General features: G+C 41.4%; 1 protein-coding gene across 5 annotated transcripts in view; it reads left to right on the top strand.

The window, feature by feature from the left end:
• The window catches only part of ppp1r9a (protein phosphatase 1, regulatory subunit 9A), a 65,280-nt gene that overhangs the window by 13,643 nt on the left and 30,689 nt on the right, over positions 1-20,948 (top strand). For all 5 annotated transcript variants that reach the window (XM_036145023.1, XM_036145026.1, XM_036145024.1 and 2 more), the window contains exons 3-5: positions 12,291-12,423; positions 13,082-13,202; positions 18,794-18,898. In XM_036145023.1, the coding sequence (XP_036000916.1) occupies positions 12,291-12,423; positions 13,082-13,202; positions 18,794-18,898 (359 nt within the window). The remainder of the gene's footprint in view (positions 1-12,290; positions 12,424-13,081; positions 13,203-18,793; positions 18,899-20,948) is intronic.

The raw sequence follows: 20,948 nt of genomic DNA, 5'->3' as shown, positions 1-20,948 counted from the left end.
GTCTTCTTGGGCACGGCTCTCAGACAACCCTGGAGCAAATTACTCCTGGCCTCAGCCAGTCCTGAGCTCCTTTCTCTCCCTCTGTTAGTGTTATTTTTTTCTTTATTTCTCTCTTATTACTTGTTTCACTCTTCAATAGCCTCACTGTCTCCTGCTCCTCAACTTCACCAGTCGAATGAGTCATTTTGTTTCTCTGCCTGTCGCGGTAGATATTATTGCCTTACCCTTATTTACTGCTGCTCTGTCTCCCCCCCCTCCTCCTCCTTCATAGCCCACCTTCTCTCCGTCTCATCTTTTGCCGGGTTGTCTCATCTCTTTGGTTTATTTGCTCCTCGTACTTTTTCTCTCCCCGCGTAACAGTCTTATCCTTCAGCTTATCCTTGTCCATCAAGTGGACCCAGCAGCTACATCGCCTCTCGGCTGAGCCGGGTTGTTCGCCAGCGGAGCCTGCACTTCAGTCATGATTCAGCTCGCATCAATAAATAATAGCTTGAAATATTTAGTATTTTTTATCCTCATGGGTAGTTCTTTGAGCCACCGGGGCTATATTCTTTGACAGCAGGTTGACTTTATCAGCATGGCTGATATAAATTCACTTTATATTAATTTCCTTTTTTATAAATACTCCATCACATCACAGCATGCATACAAGGACATAAAGAAGCTCATCTCTGAAATCACAGCTCTCCGGGATTCTGCACTGTGCTCCCACCAGCGGCAATATCCACAGACACCAGCGCATCTGTACCTCAACGGCTAAAATCAATCTCTTCTAGATTGTGAAGCCTTGAGCTGAAATAAGAAGCCAACCTGTTCATGTGGAACCACTGAATGCAGGTGTCTCTTTTTGTAGCCACGGCTTTGTTAACTGTGGGTAGTGTGCGCTTGTGAGTCCTTGGAGTCATAGTGCCTTGCAGTCCTGTTAATTTATGTCACGGTCTGTTGCCATTTGTACATTTCTCCATTTTGTCACGTTAAAACCGCAAACTTTAACCTGTCCTTATTGGAATAGTGTGCAATAAAGCTGCATGTGTACTCAACCCCCTTTTTACTCGGATGCTCTAAATAAAATCCAACACTGCAAAAAACTGAACTAAAATGTCCAGGTTTGAGCAGGTAAATAAGATGATCTGCCAATGGAATGAGTATTTTCATCCATAGAATAAGATAATTAGATATCCTGCACTTGAAATAAGATGATGGAGATAAACTATTCCTATTATAGGTGCAAAAATCATGTTCCATTGGCAGATCATCTTATTTACCTGCTCAACTCAAGGACAAATACACTCATTTCAAGTAAGTTTTACTTATTTATAGGTCAGTTTTTGCAGTGAAGTAGAGTCCACCTGTGCGTAATTTAGCGTCCAAATAAACTCAGCTGATCTGTGAAGGCTTCAGAGGTTTGTCAGAGAACCAACCGTATAAGGGGATATGTCAGATAGGGTAAGGGATAGAGTTGTGGAGAAGTTTAAAGCAGGGTTAGATTAGTACTCAAATGTAGGGTTAGGGTTGAACGCTGTTCAGTCCATGATATGAAAACAGAAGCAAGACAGCAAAGCAGAAAACCTACCAAGACATGGCAGTCTTGGTAGAGGGGTATTAATCAGAAAAGCAGCCGAGAAAGCATAATGTCTCTGGAGGAGCTGCAGAGATCCACAGCTCAAGTGGGAGAATCTCCCAACTGAATACACTGCAAAAACGGATCTAAAAAATATGTAAAATGTTCTTAAAATTTGTGTTTTTGTCCTAGATTTGAGCAGGTAAATAATATTATCTGCCAATGGAATGAGTATTTTGACCCCTAAAATAAGATAATTAGACATCCTGCACTTGAAATAAGATGATGGAGATGAGTTGTTCCTATTTTAAATGCTAAAATCTTATTCCATTGGCAGATCTTCAAGGACAGATACACTAATTTTAAGGAAATATATTTTTAGTTCCTTTTTTGCAGTGTAGTTGTTCGTCAAATACTGAAAACTGTTTACAAAGTCCTGTTTGCTGTTTGCCACAAGACACACAAATGATGCAACAGATGTGTGGAAGAAGGTACTCTGGTCAGATGAGACCAAAACTCAACCTAACAATAATCCTACTTCCATTTCCCTGCTCACGATCTTCTTTAGCAGAGACAGGGAAGCTGGTCAGAGCTGATGGAAAGAGGGACGGAGCTTAATACTGAAGGAAACCTGTTAGACGCCGCAAAAGACTGAAGGCTGAGTTGGAGGTTCACCTTCCAGCAGAACAACATTATTGCATAAAATCAGAGCTACGAAGTCCAAACCTAAATCCAGCTGTGACTCTTTAGTAAGACTCAAGAAGTGATGTTTTCCTCTCAGTCTGACTGAGATTCAGTTTCTTTTTCACGTTTTGATGCACAAACAATTTTCCATATACTTCACAGTTATGCGCTATTGTTTGGGTCTGTCACATAAAACCAAAGTAAAATGCACTTCTTTTCATTGTAATGTGACAAAATGCTAAAAAACGTGAAGGCGCGTGAATACTTTTGCAAGGTTCTGTACACATGTACACGTATGCAAGGACAGAGAGAGAGGCTTGTGGCTATAATTATAGCTTTCTAGACATCTGCTGTGTCACAGCAACCCCAGTAACAAGCTGCTCCGTTCAAGAGGAACTGCTGAACCCGGCTGACATTTCTGCAGCCGAAGCTTTTCTAAACCATAAAAACCCGTGTGGATTTCTGACATTTTCAAGCTAGGAGCTCTGATCCGTGTGTCGGAATGAAAAACAATAAACACCTTGTCGAATAGAAAGTGCAGGCAGCAGTGATATTTTTTTTTTGGGGGGGGGGGGTTGCTTCCAATCAAATGCAAAGCTTAAAATAAGCTTTTTGACATTTGATTTATGGATTTGAAATAGAAAAATCAAGAACGCGTCCATACAGTTAAAATACAAAAGAAAGAAAAGGATCAGCGATATGGGATAATAACATACATTATTGAAATGTAATTTGTCCCTTTTTAAAGGTGTTTATTTTAATCCAGCCTCTTGGCTACATGGCGGAGCACTGTTGCCTCACAGCAGGAAGGTTCTTCAGGGCTAATCTCTGATGGGGCCTTTGGGTGTAAAGATTTCCATGTTTTGGGAAAACCTGCAATTCCCCAGGTTCCTTGGTTTCCTCTCCAAACCCCCCCAAAAGGCATGTGCGTTGGGTTAATCGGTGACTCTGTGATTCCCCTCAGGTGTGAGTGTGTTTGTACCCAGGATCTTCACTGCTGACTTAGAAGTCGCATCTGTCTATGCAAACGTTGCTTTACTGTGCAGTTCTTTGCAAATGCATTCATACCCTGTGATTTTGTTTTTTTTATGTCGTGATGCAACCACAAGCTTTCATAGATTTCACTGGGAGTGTATGTAGAGCTTAATAAAACAGCACGATGGAAGCATCATACAGCGGGGACGCCTTTTTTTTCAGCAATTATAGGGAAGCTCTGCAGATTGGATTGAGTATAATTCAGGACAGTCCTGTACGAACTCTCTTTATAAGCCTTATAAGCAAGGCCTGCGTTGGAACTGTTCCTTCTTGGTTAATAATTATCCACTATTTTGTGCTGTTGGTCTGTCACATAAGATCCCGACAGAACACCTTGAAGTTTGCAGTTGAAATGGGACAAAATGTGGGAAAGTTGAATGGGCATGAAAACATTTGCAAAGTTTCATAGATGAGTCTCTGGGTAGTTATAAAAGCTAACCTGACCAAGAACTATTCAAACTACACTGTGCAAATAGGTTTGTTCTTTTAAAGCAGCCTGTAAAGCTGGAGTAGATGAATTCATTAACACGTGAAGGATTTTGTGTTGTGTTAAAACCCTCCAAGAGGCTTTTTCAGTTCAGTGGCAGAGCGGCAACATTAGTCGTCTAAAGCCTTTTCAGTAGAAACTAGATTACAGTCGAGTATTCCTAGCCAACACCGACTGTGACTTCACTGAAAATGAAGCATAGTGTAGACGTTTTGGTCATTTTTTTTACAGTTACCATTAGATGCTGGTGTTTCCAGGGCTCATTTTATTTCATACGGGTCAACATGTTGATACATTGGTCAGTTGTTGGTCCGATAACACAGACAGGAAATGCCAGGCTACATTTTGCCTCATTTTTTAAAAAATATGTTCATGAAGTAAACTATATGTTATGTAGCAGAGAAGTATCCACACTGGGTGGTGTATTTGTTGACTATATATCACCTAATGTATGCAGGTAATTTATCGACACTTAAAAGTGTTTCTGCTGTTAATTATAGCCCTTAGCAGCCAGCAATAGGGCTTAACAGTCTGCGTCACAGCTGTCGGACTAAAAGTTGCCAACTCCATGTCTGGACTGGCTCTCATTTCTCACCTCCCTGTGTTAATGAAGGCAGCAGCCAGCAGCATCCCCTCACGCTGCCAAGGTTAAGTACCGTCTCACCAAAGCGCCTCCCAAGTCAACGTATTACTTTCTACGATGGCTTCCACAATCTCCTGCTAAGTCATTTCTCAGCATAAAGCTCTCTTCGGCAAAAAAAACTTTATTGTCATTGGACAACAAGGTGTTATACATAACCTTTTATATCTGCTTCAACACAATGATGCCCACAGCTGCAGGATTAAGGCTTTTCTGCAGCCCGCTTGCGTGTGTTGGTGGTTCCTAGTCTACCTGAGGGGAATGTAATGAGGAAGGGAGGGGTTCCCACAATGTGTTGGGTCCTACAGGATTCTTGGAACCGATGTGAGGAGTTGGCTCTAGTGTGTGTGGTTCACCTCTGAAAAACCGGCGATAAGGACCCTGTCCCCCACCGTAGCAGTGCATCCAGATCACCACGACGTCCAGAATCAGGCTAACATGCTTTAAGTGTTGCAGCACTGATCAGCAGCTTCCAGGGTAGTCTGTATACGCTATAGGGCTCCCAAGAAAAAGTCTCTGCTGGGCTCTCTTAATGATGCAAGAAGTGTTTAGGTTCCAGGTCAGGGCCTCAAGTTTGAGACCAGCTTCACTTCCTCCCAAGGTGTATTTCTTTGTTGTTTCACATTCTAGATGTCGTTGGCTCTGTACCAACACTGCAAAAACCGAACTGAAAGTAAGTACAATTTTCTAGAAATGAGTCTAGTTTTCATTGATTTGAGCAGGTAAATAAGACTATTTGCCAATGGGATCAGTAGTTCTACTCCTAAAATAAGATAATTAGATATTCTGCACTTGAAAAATGATGATGGAGATGAATTGTTCCTACTTTAAGTGCAAAAATCTTATTCCATTGGCAAATAATCTTACTTACCTGCTCAAATCAAGAAATAATTACTTAATTTTAGTTCCCTTTTTGCAGTGAAGGGGTCTGTCTCTGAACCTCCTCTTTGTTGGCACTTTCACCATTGTTAGTTATGATGAGCACAAGGGCATTCTGTTGGAGCCGTCGTGGTCATACGTAACGAGAGAATAGATCTTTCATGTAATGAAAGGAAAGGGGACCTAGATTTAATGTTTAACATTTTTTAACCCATTTTCTTGTACTAACATTATAAGCATAACTATAATACGAAGAAAAACAAAAAAATTTCTTGCATAGTTCTGGGTTTTTAGATGTGGGGGCTATTTTCAGAGTAATGCCAATGGTGTGATCAGTGGTTCTGTATGCTAATTGGATTTGTCCTTTAAAAGGACTGAGGTTTTGGGTGCTGGGATTTACGGTTGCAGTCTCTCAACAAGGGGACAGCTTATTATATCCCATATTTATAATTTTGAGGATGTGGTTTTAGCTTCGGTGACTGCAGTGTTTACCACACTGACCATGCTCAGTCATCTCTTTCAAGGAAACTGGTTTGCGTTCGGCAGGGTGGAGATGTGCTCCGGTAGTTACGCTATCAGGTGTCGGTGTCTCGTGGGTAAATACTTCCTATTTAGTGGTGCAGTCCGAGTCCCTTTCCACTTTTCGATTCTTTATTTCCCTTATGTGTGCTGTTTCATTAATCTTGTCACTCCCTTTCTCAGTCACCGATGCTCCTCCTATTTATCCTTTGCCTTGTCTTCCCATTTATTTCTCTCCGATTTGCTGAAAGCATTGTCGTGCCCTTTCGCTATTTTCCTCCATCGCTGACCCCCAAACCGCTTCATCTCCGGCTGCCTTCCCTCTCAGATCCACCCACGTCTGTCCTCATCTTCCTGGATGACCTCCTCTACTCTCTCAAGTGGGATATCCACAAGGTAATGTGTTTGCACATAACTCAAAGTGACTTAGCGATGCCATTAGGAAATGCCCTGACTCCCAATAATGGCATTGGATGTCCGTGACAGTACAAGTGCTGTTGTTAGCATTTGTCAGCAGCCTGTGTGAATGTGTGTGTGTGTGTGTGTGTGTGTGTGTGTGTGTGTGTGTGTGTGTGTGTGTGTGTGCATTTTAAGGTCATGATGAGGACCAAGGCTTGATTTGACACAAATTAATGGAGACTTCAGCTCAGTTGAGCTGATTATCAGATGTAAACACTTGGGATGAGTTGGTTTGACGTTTACAGTCATCATTAACATTGATGTCATATTAGTCTGGGATTTAAATTGAGTTTTTACCATGTTTATCAAGGGCGGATCGATTATACAACAAAATGCTTCAGTGAACTGGGAGTACAAGTTAGCATTTATTTTGGGTTTTCTAATATCCAAATTCTTTCAAAATTATAAGTCGCAGTTTTTTTTCATAGTTTGGCCGGGGGTGTGACTTATACTCTGGAGCGACTTATGTGTGAAATTATTACACATTTTTACCGGTATATCATTACACCTGTTATTTTCACACCAAACCACAAGAGGGCGCTCTAGGCCTGTGTTGAATCAGACGTAAGCGACGTAGAAGCGGAAGTGCCGCATCTTCTACCTCCGGAGTAAATGGAGTTATTTGAAAGTGACACCGAGGATGAAGATTTCACTGGATTTTTGTTATTTGGAGTGACACGGGCGCTTTGGTTAACTTCTTCGCATGTTATTTATGCTATAGTTATCTGAATAGCTTTTAATATGGTATGTTAACATACCAGGCACGTTGATGTGTCATGTAGCGTAAGCTAACCGTACAATTATTCAGCCTGTTGTTGCCTCCGTTCTATTTTTATTTAAAATTGCCTTTCAAGATGACATGTCTGTTCTTGATGTTGTATATTATCAAATAAATTTCCCCCAAAAATGTGACTTATACTCCAGTGCGACTTATATATGTTTTTTCCTTCTTTATTATGCATTTTATGGCTGGTGCGACTTGTACTCCTGAGCGACTTATAGTCCGGAAAATATGGTACATGAATCCCCACTAATATTTGTTCACATGTTCCTGATCAAGTTTAGAGTCAGACACATGCTTCCTGCATAATTCAGAACTCTTTTTGCAAAATTGTTGTTTTGAACTGGTTGGTGTCCGGGCACGGACGTGACTTTTAAGTATAGACTGTGTGTTTCCAATACGGTTGAGGTCAAGTAGTTAGCCTATTTTATCAATTCGGAACCCAGTTTTAATGTGTTTTTGGTTCATCAAAATCAATCTGACTTTTGTGCAAGTTTTAACTATCTAGGTGTTAATCTGAGGTAAAGTTAAGGAACTTAGAGGTACTCCTTTGCCTTCACTGTTTTTTTTTTTACTTTTTAGGGATTGTGCTAATGGTATGCAACAGTACCACAGGTAATGAGAAAGACTGAGCATGATGCTGCCACCACCATGCTGAATAGTTGTTAGAAGAAAACCTTTTCTTGACTCTCCCAAATGTACATCTTGACATTACGGTAACAGAAGTCCGACCTGAATAGCTCTTTGCAGATGACGTTTGGTTCATCCAGATTTCAGTGGAGCTTGGAGTTGTTCATTTATGAAGCTACTGTTTCTTTCCCCGCCAGCACTCGCTCATTCCATGTTGATCTTTAACTGGCTTCATTGTGTCAGGCGAAGGTTTGAGCTTATGGTTGGGTTTTGTTAGGTTTGTTTTGCATTTGCTTATTTCTGGTTAGTTATGGTTTCTTATTTCAGGTATTCTCTCTTTGTTTTTTTTTTCTTTAGTATAATTTAATAAAATTCAGTTTTAATTTAAGCAGAAAATCCTTGTGTGGTCTCCTTGTAATGTTATCCCACCAAACGAGCCTGGTGGACGTAACAGGTAGATGGTTAAAAAATGGGTTGCCTTTGGAATTTCCTCAGTTTAAAGGAAAGGTTTCAAGTTTGATGAAGTGGTGAAATATGTATCCAGCTAAAGAGTGAGCTTAAGCTGCTTGGATGGCGGTTTAAGAATACAAGAAAGGAGGAAAATGCTGGTCTGGCTAAACTCACCACTATACTGTGAGTTATGTGGCACAGGAGAAGGAGCAGGTAGAAATCCAGGACACAATTTGTCTTCATCTCTAATCCAAAATTGACATTTTTTTTTTGCATGCAGTGAAGAAGTTGAGTATCTTCGAGTCACCTGGGGACATTACAAGAGATGAAGACTTTGGGCAATGTAAGACCTTGATAACCCCACCACAGAGTCAACTTTGAAAGAAATTGAAAGAAGTTCTCTAGGTATTTTTCTCCAAAGTATTCTTCAGGGTTTTTAGTCAGCGAATGACGGAGTTCCTCCTGAGAAACAATTACATCGACATCTCTGTGCGTAAAGGTAGCGTTCCGAAGGTGCCAGGGTGTGTCGAGCACGGAGGGCTGATTATCTGGCAGATATACGAGATGATGAAGGCAGAGGGGACCTTCTTGGCTTGCTCTTGCCAACACCTATATGGATCAATCCCTCACGGTTAAAAACCTGATTTGGCAAACACCATGATCCAGCCAAGATCTAGAACCTCTTGTTTGACTGTCACAACTCTTTTAGTTAAAGAGTCTTTGAAGCAGAGAAATCTGCATTTCATCAGCTCAAGAAGAGCATTATCACTAATTGCATCATCTCCATGATCTTGTTAACCTTGGCCATGAGTGAAGTCAGTAGAAGTGGGGTGTAGAGGACCACTCACAAGCCGGGTATGTGGCAGGCCCCCATCAGAGCATTTATGGATGATCTGATGGTGACCACATCATTGGTTCCAGGTTGCAGATGGATCCTCCAAAGACTTGAACATCGCATTAACTGGACTTGGATGGACTTTACGTTGGTGTTAAGAATTGACTGCCTCCAGTTGCAGTCACCCCAGGTTCTTTGCCTGAATAATGTGGTGTTCTCCATTTGTAGACTTCTGTTGTAGTAAAAAGTCTCTTGAAACAGAAACCATATTTTAACATATTTAATATAAAAGGCAGATGGATGTTTACAGCTTCAGTACTGGAGGCTCATACAAAAACAATGCGAGACGGGCAGATTTCTGAACGCCAGAGAGTGTCCAACTCTCGGCCTCCTGTTATCTCATAAACAGCTAAGTGCGGGTTGTGGTGAAGAAAGGAGAAAGGTACAGACCAGTACAGCATCTCAGTTGGAGGCACACATAGCCCCTTTTCACCAACGCAGCTCGGTTCCTGCCAATTCCGGTTCCTGGCTTTGTTTTCCAACCGCAGTGGTGTTTTTCCATTGAAAAAAAGATGTTCTGGAGAGCTTGGAGGCTCTTCTAATGCATTGAAAGGAACATCCCTAAACAAAAGTAATAAATCAGGGAAACAGGGTCCGGCATTTTGGTACAAAGCTATTTTTCTGCTGTCCTCCCATGTTGACTCCTTCTTCTTCTTCTCTTGCGGGTGACAAAAAACTGTAAGCTGGACATCCCCACCGACTTGTACTTCCATGTTGTGTTATGCCCCCCATTGATGATGCATGCTTGGTGGCCGAAACTGGTGGAAAAAGAAGTCAGCGCTCAAACAAACACTGACATTCGGGGAGCACGTCCACAGAATGAATTCTAGCACTGCACCGTTGGCGGTGGAAAAGTGGCAACAAATACCATCTGTTCAACAGAAACCTGTCAAGAGTCTGGGCAAAGTTCATTACTATTCCCTGAAGGACACTGCAGCCCTCCGAGCTGCTGCCAACCAGTTAGAGAACTAGCTAATGGCAGGGGACAACTCAGGATTGCCATTGTTTAGAGCCTGGAGTTACAAGGATGTTGTTTTTGCTTTGGCCACACTGGATTGCCAGTTTTCATTCTAGAGTACTGTGAGAGGAAAGTCAGCCACTACTTGCGGAGGAAGCTAGGCTTACCTAGGGATCTCAGTAGCGGCGCCTTGTACGGGGGAAGAAAAAAACTGAAACTGTCCCTCGTTAATCTGATAGAAGAGTTTTTGGTGTCCCAAGGAAGAGAGATGCTACTGTCCAAAGACTAGGCTGGTGTCTATCTTCAGTAATTGTTGATCTCAAGGCGGGGTACACCATATAACCTAAGGGTCATGTTTTTGGACTGTGGGTGAAAGCCAGAGTACCAGGAGGGAACAGGCGCATGCACACTCCATGTAGAAAGACCCCAGGCCTGGACTCGTACCGAGGACTAGCTACAAGGACACCGTGCTACTAAACCCTGTGGTGAAATATTCAGCAGAAAATGATGTCAAAAGCTTTGCATCAAACTATGTGTGGTAGAGGTGCCCCAAATTAATTATGTTAATGCCATTTATCAGTGTATTTGAACCTGAAGTGTTTTTTTGCTGGTTGATTCTGTTTTGTAGGCGGTTTTAAAACCTTTTTTTGTCTGATATTATTAGTGTGATTGTGTGGGTGACTGTGTGTGAGCACATTTTTTTTTTTTTTTTTACATGCATGCATCTTGTGTGTGCATGGACTTGCCATGAACGCGGGGCTGTTGATCCCATTGAATCATTGATGATGGGGAGGTCAAGGATATCGCTCACTCAGGATCACACAGAGGACGGAATAAAAACCAACCCTGGCAGCGTCACGCTAAGTGACACTGTCATAAACAGGGACCCATTTAGAGAAGCTGGAGTTTGTTTGTTTGCTTTGTAGCAAGATATCAGTCACACATCTGCTAAAGTAAAGATATCGAGTCAGAGAAAACAGCTGCTTGCTGGGCTTGTTTTGCCAAGCCTGCACGGCGTCTTCACTTGCACGTCCCAAAGTTGCTAACTCAAAGCTGGCCTTCGGGTTTAATCAATTCATCCGCTGCAACATGACGCCTTATCGATCCCCTCAGCAGCCTTTTAAATAACTCTTAATACTTGACGTCATGAAGCTCTGAATGGTTCGTTTGCTCTTTGTAAAATCATTGTTTAGGAGAGATAGCGCCGTAGGGCGGTTGCCTCCGAATTTTAATAAAAGCGACACAGTTGGTGTGGGTGTGCCGGGATCAATGACAGCGTTGATGACATACAAACATCGCCTGGGACCTGCCTGCGTGTTTATCTGTCTGCCCGAATAATTTGCTCAGCCATTTACTTCGATCTTCAGAATTAGCAGCCAGCGCTCTGCAAAGCGCTGTGACACGTTTGAGTCAGCTTGTGCGCGGCTTCGGCCCCTCTGCATCTCTTCCTGCTTGTTGCAGAGCGCGCGGCTCGGAGGAGATGGGAAGTGACAGCTGACTCGGGGAGAAGGAGAGGCAGCTATCCTCCATCGCCCTGCAACGTTTCTTTACACCATGGCTTCTTTTTTTTGTTTTATTGTTTTATTGATGGATTAATTATTGCTGTAATAATTGAGCGTGATAAAAACATAAATTATCACAGTTTTGTGACAGAGATCCTATGAAGTGTGGGAAAAGTTTGGAACATAAATCTTTTCAGTGTGGATAAATATGGAAATATTTTTAGCTTTAATCCCTATCCATCCATCCATCCATCCATCCATCCATCCATCCATCCATCCATCCATCCATCCATCCATCCATCCATCCATCCATCCATCCATCCATCCATCCATCCATCCATCCATCCATCCATCCATATGTCCGTCAATCTGTTCTTTCAGCTCTTTTCTTTTTTAAAGTTTAGGAATAGGCTAAAAAGCACTAAAAACTTTTAAATTTGAGTGTGTAAAAGTCATAAATTCTAACTTTTACCAGCATTGTTTTGTTATTAATGCTGAATAGAAGCGTGCTAGTCCCAGCCATGCACAGAACCCCATATGCTAGTGGCATTGAGCTTTTCCCACCAGCATTATAACTGTTATCATACAACAGCACTTCTGATTCATCTTTGCGTGACCTGTAACTGCACTTTTTTACGCCGCAAGCATTATTATCCCAAAATTAGGACATGTTTCCTTCCAGCATTCTTAGCGGTTTATTTTCCCCTTTATAAAAGTTAAACGCGTCGAATAATAACGTTCTCCATCCTCTGTATCGCTTATGTTTCATCCACGACTTGCACCCCCTGTTTGTTTCTTTTTTTTTTTTAGGTGTTCAACACCTACTCCAACGAGGACTACGACCGGCGTAACGAGGAAGTGGATCCTGTGGCCTCCTCGGCGGAGTACGAGCTGGAGAAGCGGGTGGAGAAACTGGAACTCTTCCCTGTGGAACTGGAGAAAGGTGGGAAGGAACGTCCTAATGAGGAAACTGTTCAATCAGTCGCTGATTACACCTGAGGGACAGAATCACCTACACACGGGCTGTCGTCGGGATGCCTTCTATTATTAAGCATGCTCCTGCTGTCCGCCTCGTATTCACATGGCTTTTTAAAGTCTTTTTTATTTCCTGAGATATTTACCGTACTAGAAAGCTTCGTAGCTCACAGGAGAAGCACCGAAATTTCCCAGGATGCACGCATCGATGAAGAATGCGTCATCGGCTCTCCAGCTTCTTTTCCACTTGTCTTGTTCCATCTATTCCCCATGAAGCAGATCATAATTGCCAAGAGCTCAGAGTGCTGCGGGGTTCCTTCATCGACTACCTATTATGCAACTTGAACATCTTGTAAATAATTAATTAAAGAGGGGGGGGTGGATGAAGGAGTCAAACTATTTTCTCTGAAAACGCTCAAATGCCGATTTCTCTTTCAACTCCTAACCAGTTGATTATTTATGTTTTGAATGTATTCATCTAACAATATTTCCACATTTTCTGCTTTACCGTTAAGTGTTGGATTAGTTTCAAGCTGATTGGACGGAAACTAAAATGAAAGCTTTCGTTGAAACACACCTAAGTACAGCAGATCTGAGGAATGAACCCGTGTTGACTATGTCTCCAGATGAAGACGGCCTTGGGATCAGCATCATTGGGATGGGCGTCGGCGCGGACGCTGGCCTGGAGAAGCTGGGCATCTTTGTGAAGACCGTCATCGAGGGAGGAGCTGCCGAGAGAGACGGCAGGTGAGAGCTGCTCTTTTTACTTTGTCCGCATTACGAACACAGTATATTCTATTGGGCCTTTGTAGGACAGAAAAGCACAAAGCGGTGGAAGTTTTTTTCAAGCAGAAGGAGAATGTTTTTAACAAACAACGAACTAAAAAAGTAGGATTGCATTTGCGCTCAGTTCTCTGGTGCTGAACTTGGTGGAAATGCCTCTCCCTGGCAATTAAAGTGCTGCACATGTGGAGCCTAAGCTTTTTACGTATTAGCTCAGTCTCACTCACATTGCATCTAAAATGACAATTACTGAGAGATTCTTAGTCTACTTTGATTGAGCCAGACTAAATTAAATATGCATACTTTGATCTAAACCATCCCATCGTAGCTCTGGCTTCACGAGTAGAGTCTGTGTCCTGCTGGGAGGTGAACCTCCGCCTCACTTTGATGGCTTTTGGAGGTTTTCTTCCATTTCTGCCCAGTATTTAACTCCATCCAACTTCCCCACAGCATGACTCTGTCACCATCGTGTTTTATCTCGGACTAGGATGAACAGGGATGGTTTCCTGCTACATCTATAGTTTTACATGTTGCTCAGGATGTTCAGTTGCGGTCCCATCTGATCAGAGCACTTTGTTTCACATGTTTGCTGTATCCCCATAAAACTTAAAACTGGACTTCTGATGGCTTTATTCCTGTCACTCTTAGATAAACTAGAGTGGCAGGAAACTTCTGAAGCCTTTCAGAAAACATCTGTAGCGATACTAAAATTAAATTAAACCCAGATTGACTGTGTTTTCAAGTAGGGGACTTTATAAGGCATGCGGTTGCAACTGATTTAAAGGATATCAGAGTAAATGGAGGGTGGATAAAAGTGCTGGAAAACCAATTTTGAAAACGGATCATTCTTTTCCTTTCACTTCTCAATCCTACTTTGACGTTGACATAAAGTCCTGACTATCAAAAACCCTAAATCTTGTGGTTTGGATGTGTGAAAATGTGAAAAATCTCACACAGTTGAAATACTTTTTACACCTGCCCTGTATGTTTCTGAGCACAGCGTGGACCGAGGATGCCAAACCAGCTGTTTCAGAGGTTTTTTTTTGGCTTCTACCGGCTCCACCTCCACACTCGGTCTCACTCTCTCTTTCCTACGCACTCGGCCGCGCTCTGTCCCTGTCAGATTTAACAGCGGGGGGTTCGGATTAGGTCCGCTGAGACACGAGGTCTTAGGCAGGCACGCTTGTGTCTTCGTACTGCAGGTGGATCGTTTGACAGAAATATTCCATTAGGGTTTGAAGTCCCTCTTTAGACGTTTTTAGACACAATGTCCATTCTCTTTCCTTCACTGTGTGTTTCTATCTCTGGTCTGTCGGAGCGGTGAACAGCGCAGAGCAAGCGCTGAGACAGGGACGCAGCCTATGACAGCTTCTCAGCAGGGAGGCTGTGATTTCTGCCTCCAAACCACAAGCTTCCACCCATCAGCGCGTCGATTGGGTTCCCGTTCGCCCTAAAGCAGATCAGAACATCGATAGGCCGCCCCGCTCAGTGGTGCATGAGAGCGGGGTGAGCGCTCGGAGGTCTGAATTCTGACGCACTAAAGGTGTCAGGGGTTGGGTGTCTTTCCTTCTGGGATTAATTCATCCCTTTAAGCAGCAGCCACTGTTGCAGTTTTCCAGAACGTGACGGTGAGATTAGCCCAAATGCAACAAGCAGAGAGAGAGAGAGAGAGAGAGAGAGAAGCTGAGCAGGAGAAGGAGCTGCTTTTCCCAGCGAGGAAGATTTGATCCGCTCTAAGATGACGCTTCTGCCGACTACAAAATGTTAGAGGAGAGAAACAGCGGAAAAGACGACAAGAAGGCTGTTGATGCATGAGTGCATTTTTCGGTTCTTGTAGATTTCAGCCTTCTTGTAACTTTCACCTATTTTTCAGTTCAGATGTCATTGTGTTAATGTTTGTTTGAAATAATAGGAATAATTAGACTTTTTTCTGTAATCCCTTATGTTTTTTTCATTGAAGTGTTAACAATTTGTTCATTAAATGCCATGAAAAAGGTTTATTTCTATACGCTCAAAAAACCATCCCATTAATCTTGCTACGTTCACCCCGACCTACCACGTGCTTTTGAATGCACCAGCATGCGTAGCAAACAGTTGCCGCCTCAGCTTCATAGTCATAAATGCTCACTTTACAGAGGGTTACCTTCTAACTCACTGCGTCCTAAACTAATGCAGTGACCATTGTGTCCATGCTTACAGGTGGCTATCACTGACAGTGTCAGCGTGTCACACTAACACCAGCTAGTCCATATAATTGGTCACGCTTCCATTTGTAATAGTATATTCATACTGAATTTGAAAAGTAAATAATGTAAAACACATGATCGCAATCAGTTCCTGTTTTCGTGACAAGTAATTTCACTTTTTAAGCGTTTAAATTGTCTTGTTCATTATATTCCATCTGTTATTTTTTTTTTATATTACAGCATAAAAAGGATTTGATATTCCTATTATTTTTCTTCTGTTCATTTTGTGGATATATCATTTTAACAGCACTACAGGAAAAGTATGATATTGAAACACATTGTATGCCTCTAATCTGCAAATGTCTTGCTTTATATAATTAAAGTTAAAGGGTAAACAGAGAAAAATCATAGAGCGCTTCTCTATTCATATTATCCACTCAAAGCGCTTCATTCTAGAGCCACATTATTCCAGTCACACTGACAAACGCACGCCAATTGACATAGCAATACGCAGATTGGGATGAAGTGCCTTGCCCGTTGAGGACGATGGAATCAAACCCACAAGAAAGACTAACAAATATAAACTAATTTACAGACTGCAGAGCAAAGGACACATTTAAACACAAACATCTGCATGGAATGAAAGGTTATTTGGATTAGAGCCGTGGTCCGGCGAGGTCATCTCGAAGGAGCCTGAAAACAAGAAATTTTTACAATTCTTGTTGGGGGAAAGTCTAATCTAAGTTGTGTTTTGTGCATTATAATGTCCATTTTGATTCTGAGCTCATTGGTTGTTTGGTTTCATTATATGATGTATGCTGACGTCACAGTTTGTCTTTCATAGTCGGCATCGTGTCTCAGTTCAGACAATCTCAAAATAGTTTTGAAACGCCTCTTGATTAATATTCATTTTCACAATATACCAGAAAGGACGGTAATCATTTGAGCTAGGGCTGAACGATTTGGGGAAAAAAATCTAATTGCGATTTTTTTATCTTAATTTTTTTTAAGTTTAATTTATCATGTCTTATTAAACATATACAAACAACAAATCAGTCTGTTTCATCGCTGTGCAGATTAGGTGCGAAAAGACCCAAAGCATCTAAACTCGGAGCAGAAATGATTGCGTTCTGCCTACAATATAGTTCAACCAAAATTACGATTTAATTTTGACTTTTCTCTGCATTAACCACAAGCAACAAAAATGGCCTCTAAATAAAGATGTTTGTAAACAGGGACTATTTAAAACAAGAACTTTTAATGTTTTTTATTAATCAGAATATTATTCAAGAGAACAGCTTTTAATTGATTTGGACATCAATCCTTGTTGAACATAAAGTCCAACCAACAAGCAAGTCTATGTATTAAACTTATTGACGAGTATTTAATGCAATGGTGAGATTCCTGAAAGTTTCTGGTAAAACAGTATGATTATATAAACTCTAAAACAAATAAAATTAGATGATCTCACTGCTGCAACTGTCTTCCCTTCTATGTGGAGGCAAACCCACTTTAAACACTTTACTGACACCTAAAGGACGCGTCTAATTCACTAATTGTTACATAGCCAAAAATTGCCGACCTCTGCGATTTGGAAATTGCGTTTTTTAAAATTGCAATTATATTGCAAATGCAATTAATTGTGCAGCCCTAATTTGAGCACATCATTTTAGCCTCTGCACAAAAAGGAGGGCTCATAATCCAGTTTCCCCAATCCGGGTTCCTTCCTTGCTAGTAGCTGGTTTGAGCCCTAATGAAGGACGCACTAGCAAGCTTACTTCAGTCTTCAGTCAGAGGCTTCTCCAGATCCGCTGTAAGACAGAGCGCTACAGGAGATCTCCTCCCCGCCTGCAGCCATCAGCATCTACAGCAACTCCCACATGACTTACACCAGCATTTAATGTCCCTTTGGGATTAATAAAGTAGGTTTGAATTGAATTAGCATTAACTGACACTTTTCTTTATAGTCCTGTTTTACTGCTGCATTTAGTCAGCAGCTCAAAGAGAAACAGCCTCAGCTGCATGAAGCTATACGTGAAGATTTTTCGTTTTCGTCATCGGAGCATGAAGGTCAAGATTTGTCTGAGCTTCTCCCAGGCAGGTCGGCCTGGATACGTCCACATGACACGGCTCAGCTGGACACCGTAGCGGTGGCAGTCACAGTGAATCCTTCTCATTAGCTGCTGGATGCTCTGTGGAAGTGCCGGACTTGGAGAGGCAACGGAAGCCCGCTGGTTACAGCAAGTTGACATATGCCAAAAAAAAATGTCTTTGTGTTTATCCTGTCATTGGCAGCAAAAACCTGAATGGAGTTTGTTGTGTTTTGGTAGCTGCTTAGAACATTTTTAAAAGACTTTCGTTTGAAAGGACAATTTAGTGTGTTCTGCATTGTTTTTGGTCACTCTAGAATACATGCTCTATGCCTTTATGATCACTTTAATGCTTTCCATAAGAGTAGGCACTATAATTGGTTAAAATGTGCGTTATAGTGTTAAATTTGTGTCGGTAAAGTGGCCGCTTGACTCCATTTCTTGGACCTTTGTGTAGATGGATGGAAAAAAATAAAATAAAATCAAGAATAACTTGCTCTGGTTAAATTTTATTTTTTACTTTTATTTTATTCTGATAAGGTCATCCCCTGTTGCTCTAGAAGTGACTTAGATTTGCTATTTTTTCATCACTGATTTAATGTGTAACTGTTTGTTTTTTTTGCCGCTTTCACACCTGAATTTCCCCATTGTGAGACAATAAAGACATTTCTTATCTTATCTTCTACCTGGCAAATAAAACTGACTGATTCTGACTGTAAGGACCCATTCACTATGATTTAAAGTGGTTTGTTACAGAAGGAAAAAAAAGTGCTACACCTTTAAGACACAGAAGATTTAGAATAATATGTAACTATTTAAATGCTTTTAATTTGAACTAAATGGTTGTCAAGAATGTGCATCAAAAGTGGTTTTCTTGCTTCTCCAGCACCGAATATATATCTGTTCACCTATAGTTCAGTTTCAGATCGAGAAGTTCTGTAATCTTTTGTAGTTTTCGGGTCAGTGCAGAAATCCCAGATGGGCTGTAGCCCCAGGCAAAAGCCTATCTGGCCTCTGCGTCCTTGTTAGCCCTTATTGCTTGTTTTTTCAAGCCTAATTTTTTCTGCGTCCTTAGGCAGCAGTTAGAAACCTCCATAGTGAAAATTTGCCAGAACAAGTAAAGCACAGCTCTGTCGCACTTGCGAAAGTCATTCAAACATGAGTGACGATAATTTATCAAACGTGACTATTATGAGAGAAAATGTGATGAATTGATTTTCTTTCAAGCTCGTTTCATCGTATTCAAGCGCTGACTGACGCGTCTGCCTGTGTCCGTCAGGATCAAGGTGAACGACCAGATTGTGGAAGTGGATGGGACGAGTCTGGTGGGTGTGACGCAGAGCTTTGCTGCTTCAGTCCTGAGGAACACGTCCGGAGTGGTTCGGTAAGAGATTCCCACAGCGGGTTAAATTTGCTTGCTTTAAATTCATGTTTAGTTTGAAAAAAAATAAATCTTACATAAAAATAGAAACGGCGGAGAAGACCTCAAAGTACCGAAAGAGGACTCTGTTGGACTTTTTACAAAGCTTAGAGGAGCTATAAGTAATACTGACAACTTGTGGCTCAAATTGGTACAACAACTTGTCAATTACAACAATCTAACATGCCGTTTTTAATCGGTGTGTTGCTGTTGTGGATTTTTACTTAGATACACAAGACAGGTTACATGATGTTGCATTCTGTTCTAAATCTGGTCCACTTCTCTTACTGACTTCCATGTTAGCAGGCTGCTGCTCTTTTGCCCAGATAAAATACCAAATGCAGCTCTGTTTTGGGAACTCTCATATGATTGGCTGAGGAACCAGGAAGTAAACACAGGCTACACTCTGAACCGAAGTAGTTCTGGACCGTACCTCTACGTTTGAAAAGAGGAAAAACGTGACTAATACACTGTTGATGGAGAGGACCGATTGTTTATAGGGAATGTTATTTCCATCCCAGGTGACAATTGAGAATGAATTAGGTTAATTTTACAGTAAATATCTTACTTATAGCTCCTTTAACCCCAAGAGCTGCACTTGTTCTCCAAAACGCATTCAACATGGCCGTGCTTCATTTCACTTCATCATCAACTATTTGACATTTAAACATTCTGAAAAAAAGAATGCAACATACACACTGAATAGAGTAAGATCTTCACCGTCCCCCAAATATAAGTGTAGGCTATTCAAGGAACCAAGATGTAGCTCATTTAACAAACTATAAGGTGCCAAGATTTAAATCTATCATGGGTTTTCTCTCATCCAAATAGTTAAAGGCATCCTCACAGGTTCATTAAAACTCATCCACCCTTACTGATATTTGGATAAATGTCATATAAGAGAGACCAGACACGTTTCATCTCGAGAGAGTTAGGTTCCTGGAATATTTCTGGCTGGATAGCCGATCACTCTTTCTGCTAGTACTCATTAAACAAATTGGTTTCCTGGCAAAGACCCAGCTTTCTAGCATACTCCAGAAATGTTCAAGTCGGTTGAGGTCAGAGATTTCCCAAAGTTTTATGGCCTGCCTGCTTCATAATTTCAAAATAAATATGTTGATTTCGAAAGCTTCCACCATCTAGCTTTGGATCTCCGTGTCATGTCCAGCTTCATGGCTTCCATAGTGGTGCCAAGCATATTTGCTTTACCATCGTCAAGGGAGGATTTACAGGAATAAAGCCCCCCTTGGTGCTCAACCCTTGAAGATTTATTTTTCTTGCTGTTAAGGTATTACTGTATGTACAAAGTGATGCCAAAGATTAAAGCGGAAGAGGGCAAGAAGAATATTAAGGACATAGGCACAAGAAGAACATAGTAAAAAAATGCAAAAACCCAGCAACCACTGGCTAAAACCATGAAGGCAAGGCAAAGGCAAGTCAAATTTATTTATGTAGCACAATTCAGTACAAAGACAATGCAAATTCTTTACATGATTAAAATATAGCAAAATAAAAGCAAGTAGGAATAAAATGTAGATAGAAAATAGAATAAAAGCAAGTAGGGATAGAATGTAGAAACAAAGAAGAACATTAAAAACAGTAGAACAGTTTAACTAGAACAGTCAAAGGCAATTTTAAACAAATGTGTTTTTAATCTTGATTTAAAAGAACTCAGGCTCTCCACACTTTTACAGTTTTCTGGAAATTTGTTCCAGATAAGTGGAGCATAGGAACTAAATGCTGCTTCTCCGTGTTTACTGGCTCCACTGAGAACAATGATGTTGGTGTTCCAGCAGATCGTTTTATGACGAGCTGACGCTGGGGCTGTTTGGAGGTTTTTTCTGAGCATCCTAACATAATCTGAATGTCCAAGTGTGGTTCCGATGGCTGAAACACTTAACACAACTGGGCAATGATTTCAAACCCACATCCAAACTGGTTTTGGAATAGATTACATTAAATTTCTGGAGTTGCATCGACCAGATTAATCAGTGGACCATGCTCAAAGGTTGGG

This window comes from Fundulus heteroclitus, chromosome 13, assembly GCF_011125445.2.
Source record: "Fundulus heteroclitus isolate FHET01 chromosome 13, MU-UCD_Fhet_4.1, whole genome shotgun sequence".
NCBI classification, from domain to species: Eukaryota; Metazoa; Chordata; class Actinopteri; order Cyprinodontiformes; family Fundulidae; genus Fundulus; species Fundulus heteroclitus.
Note: the sequence above shows the minus strand (reverse complement) of the source record. Positions and strands in the feature narration are given on the sequence as shown.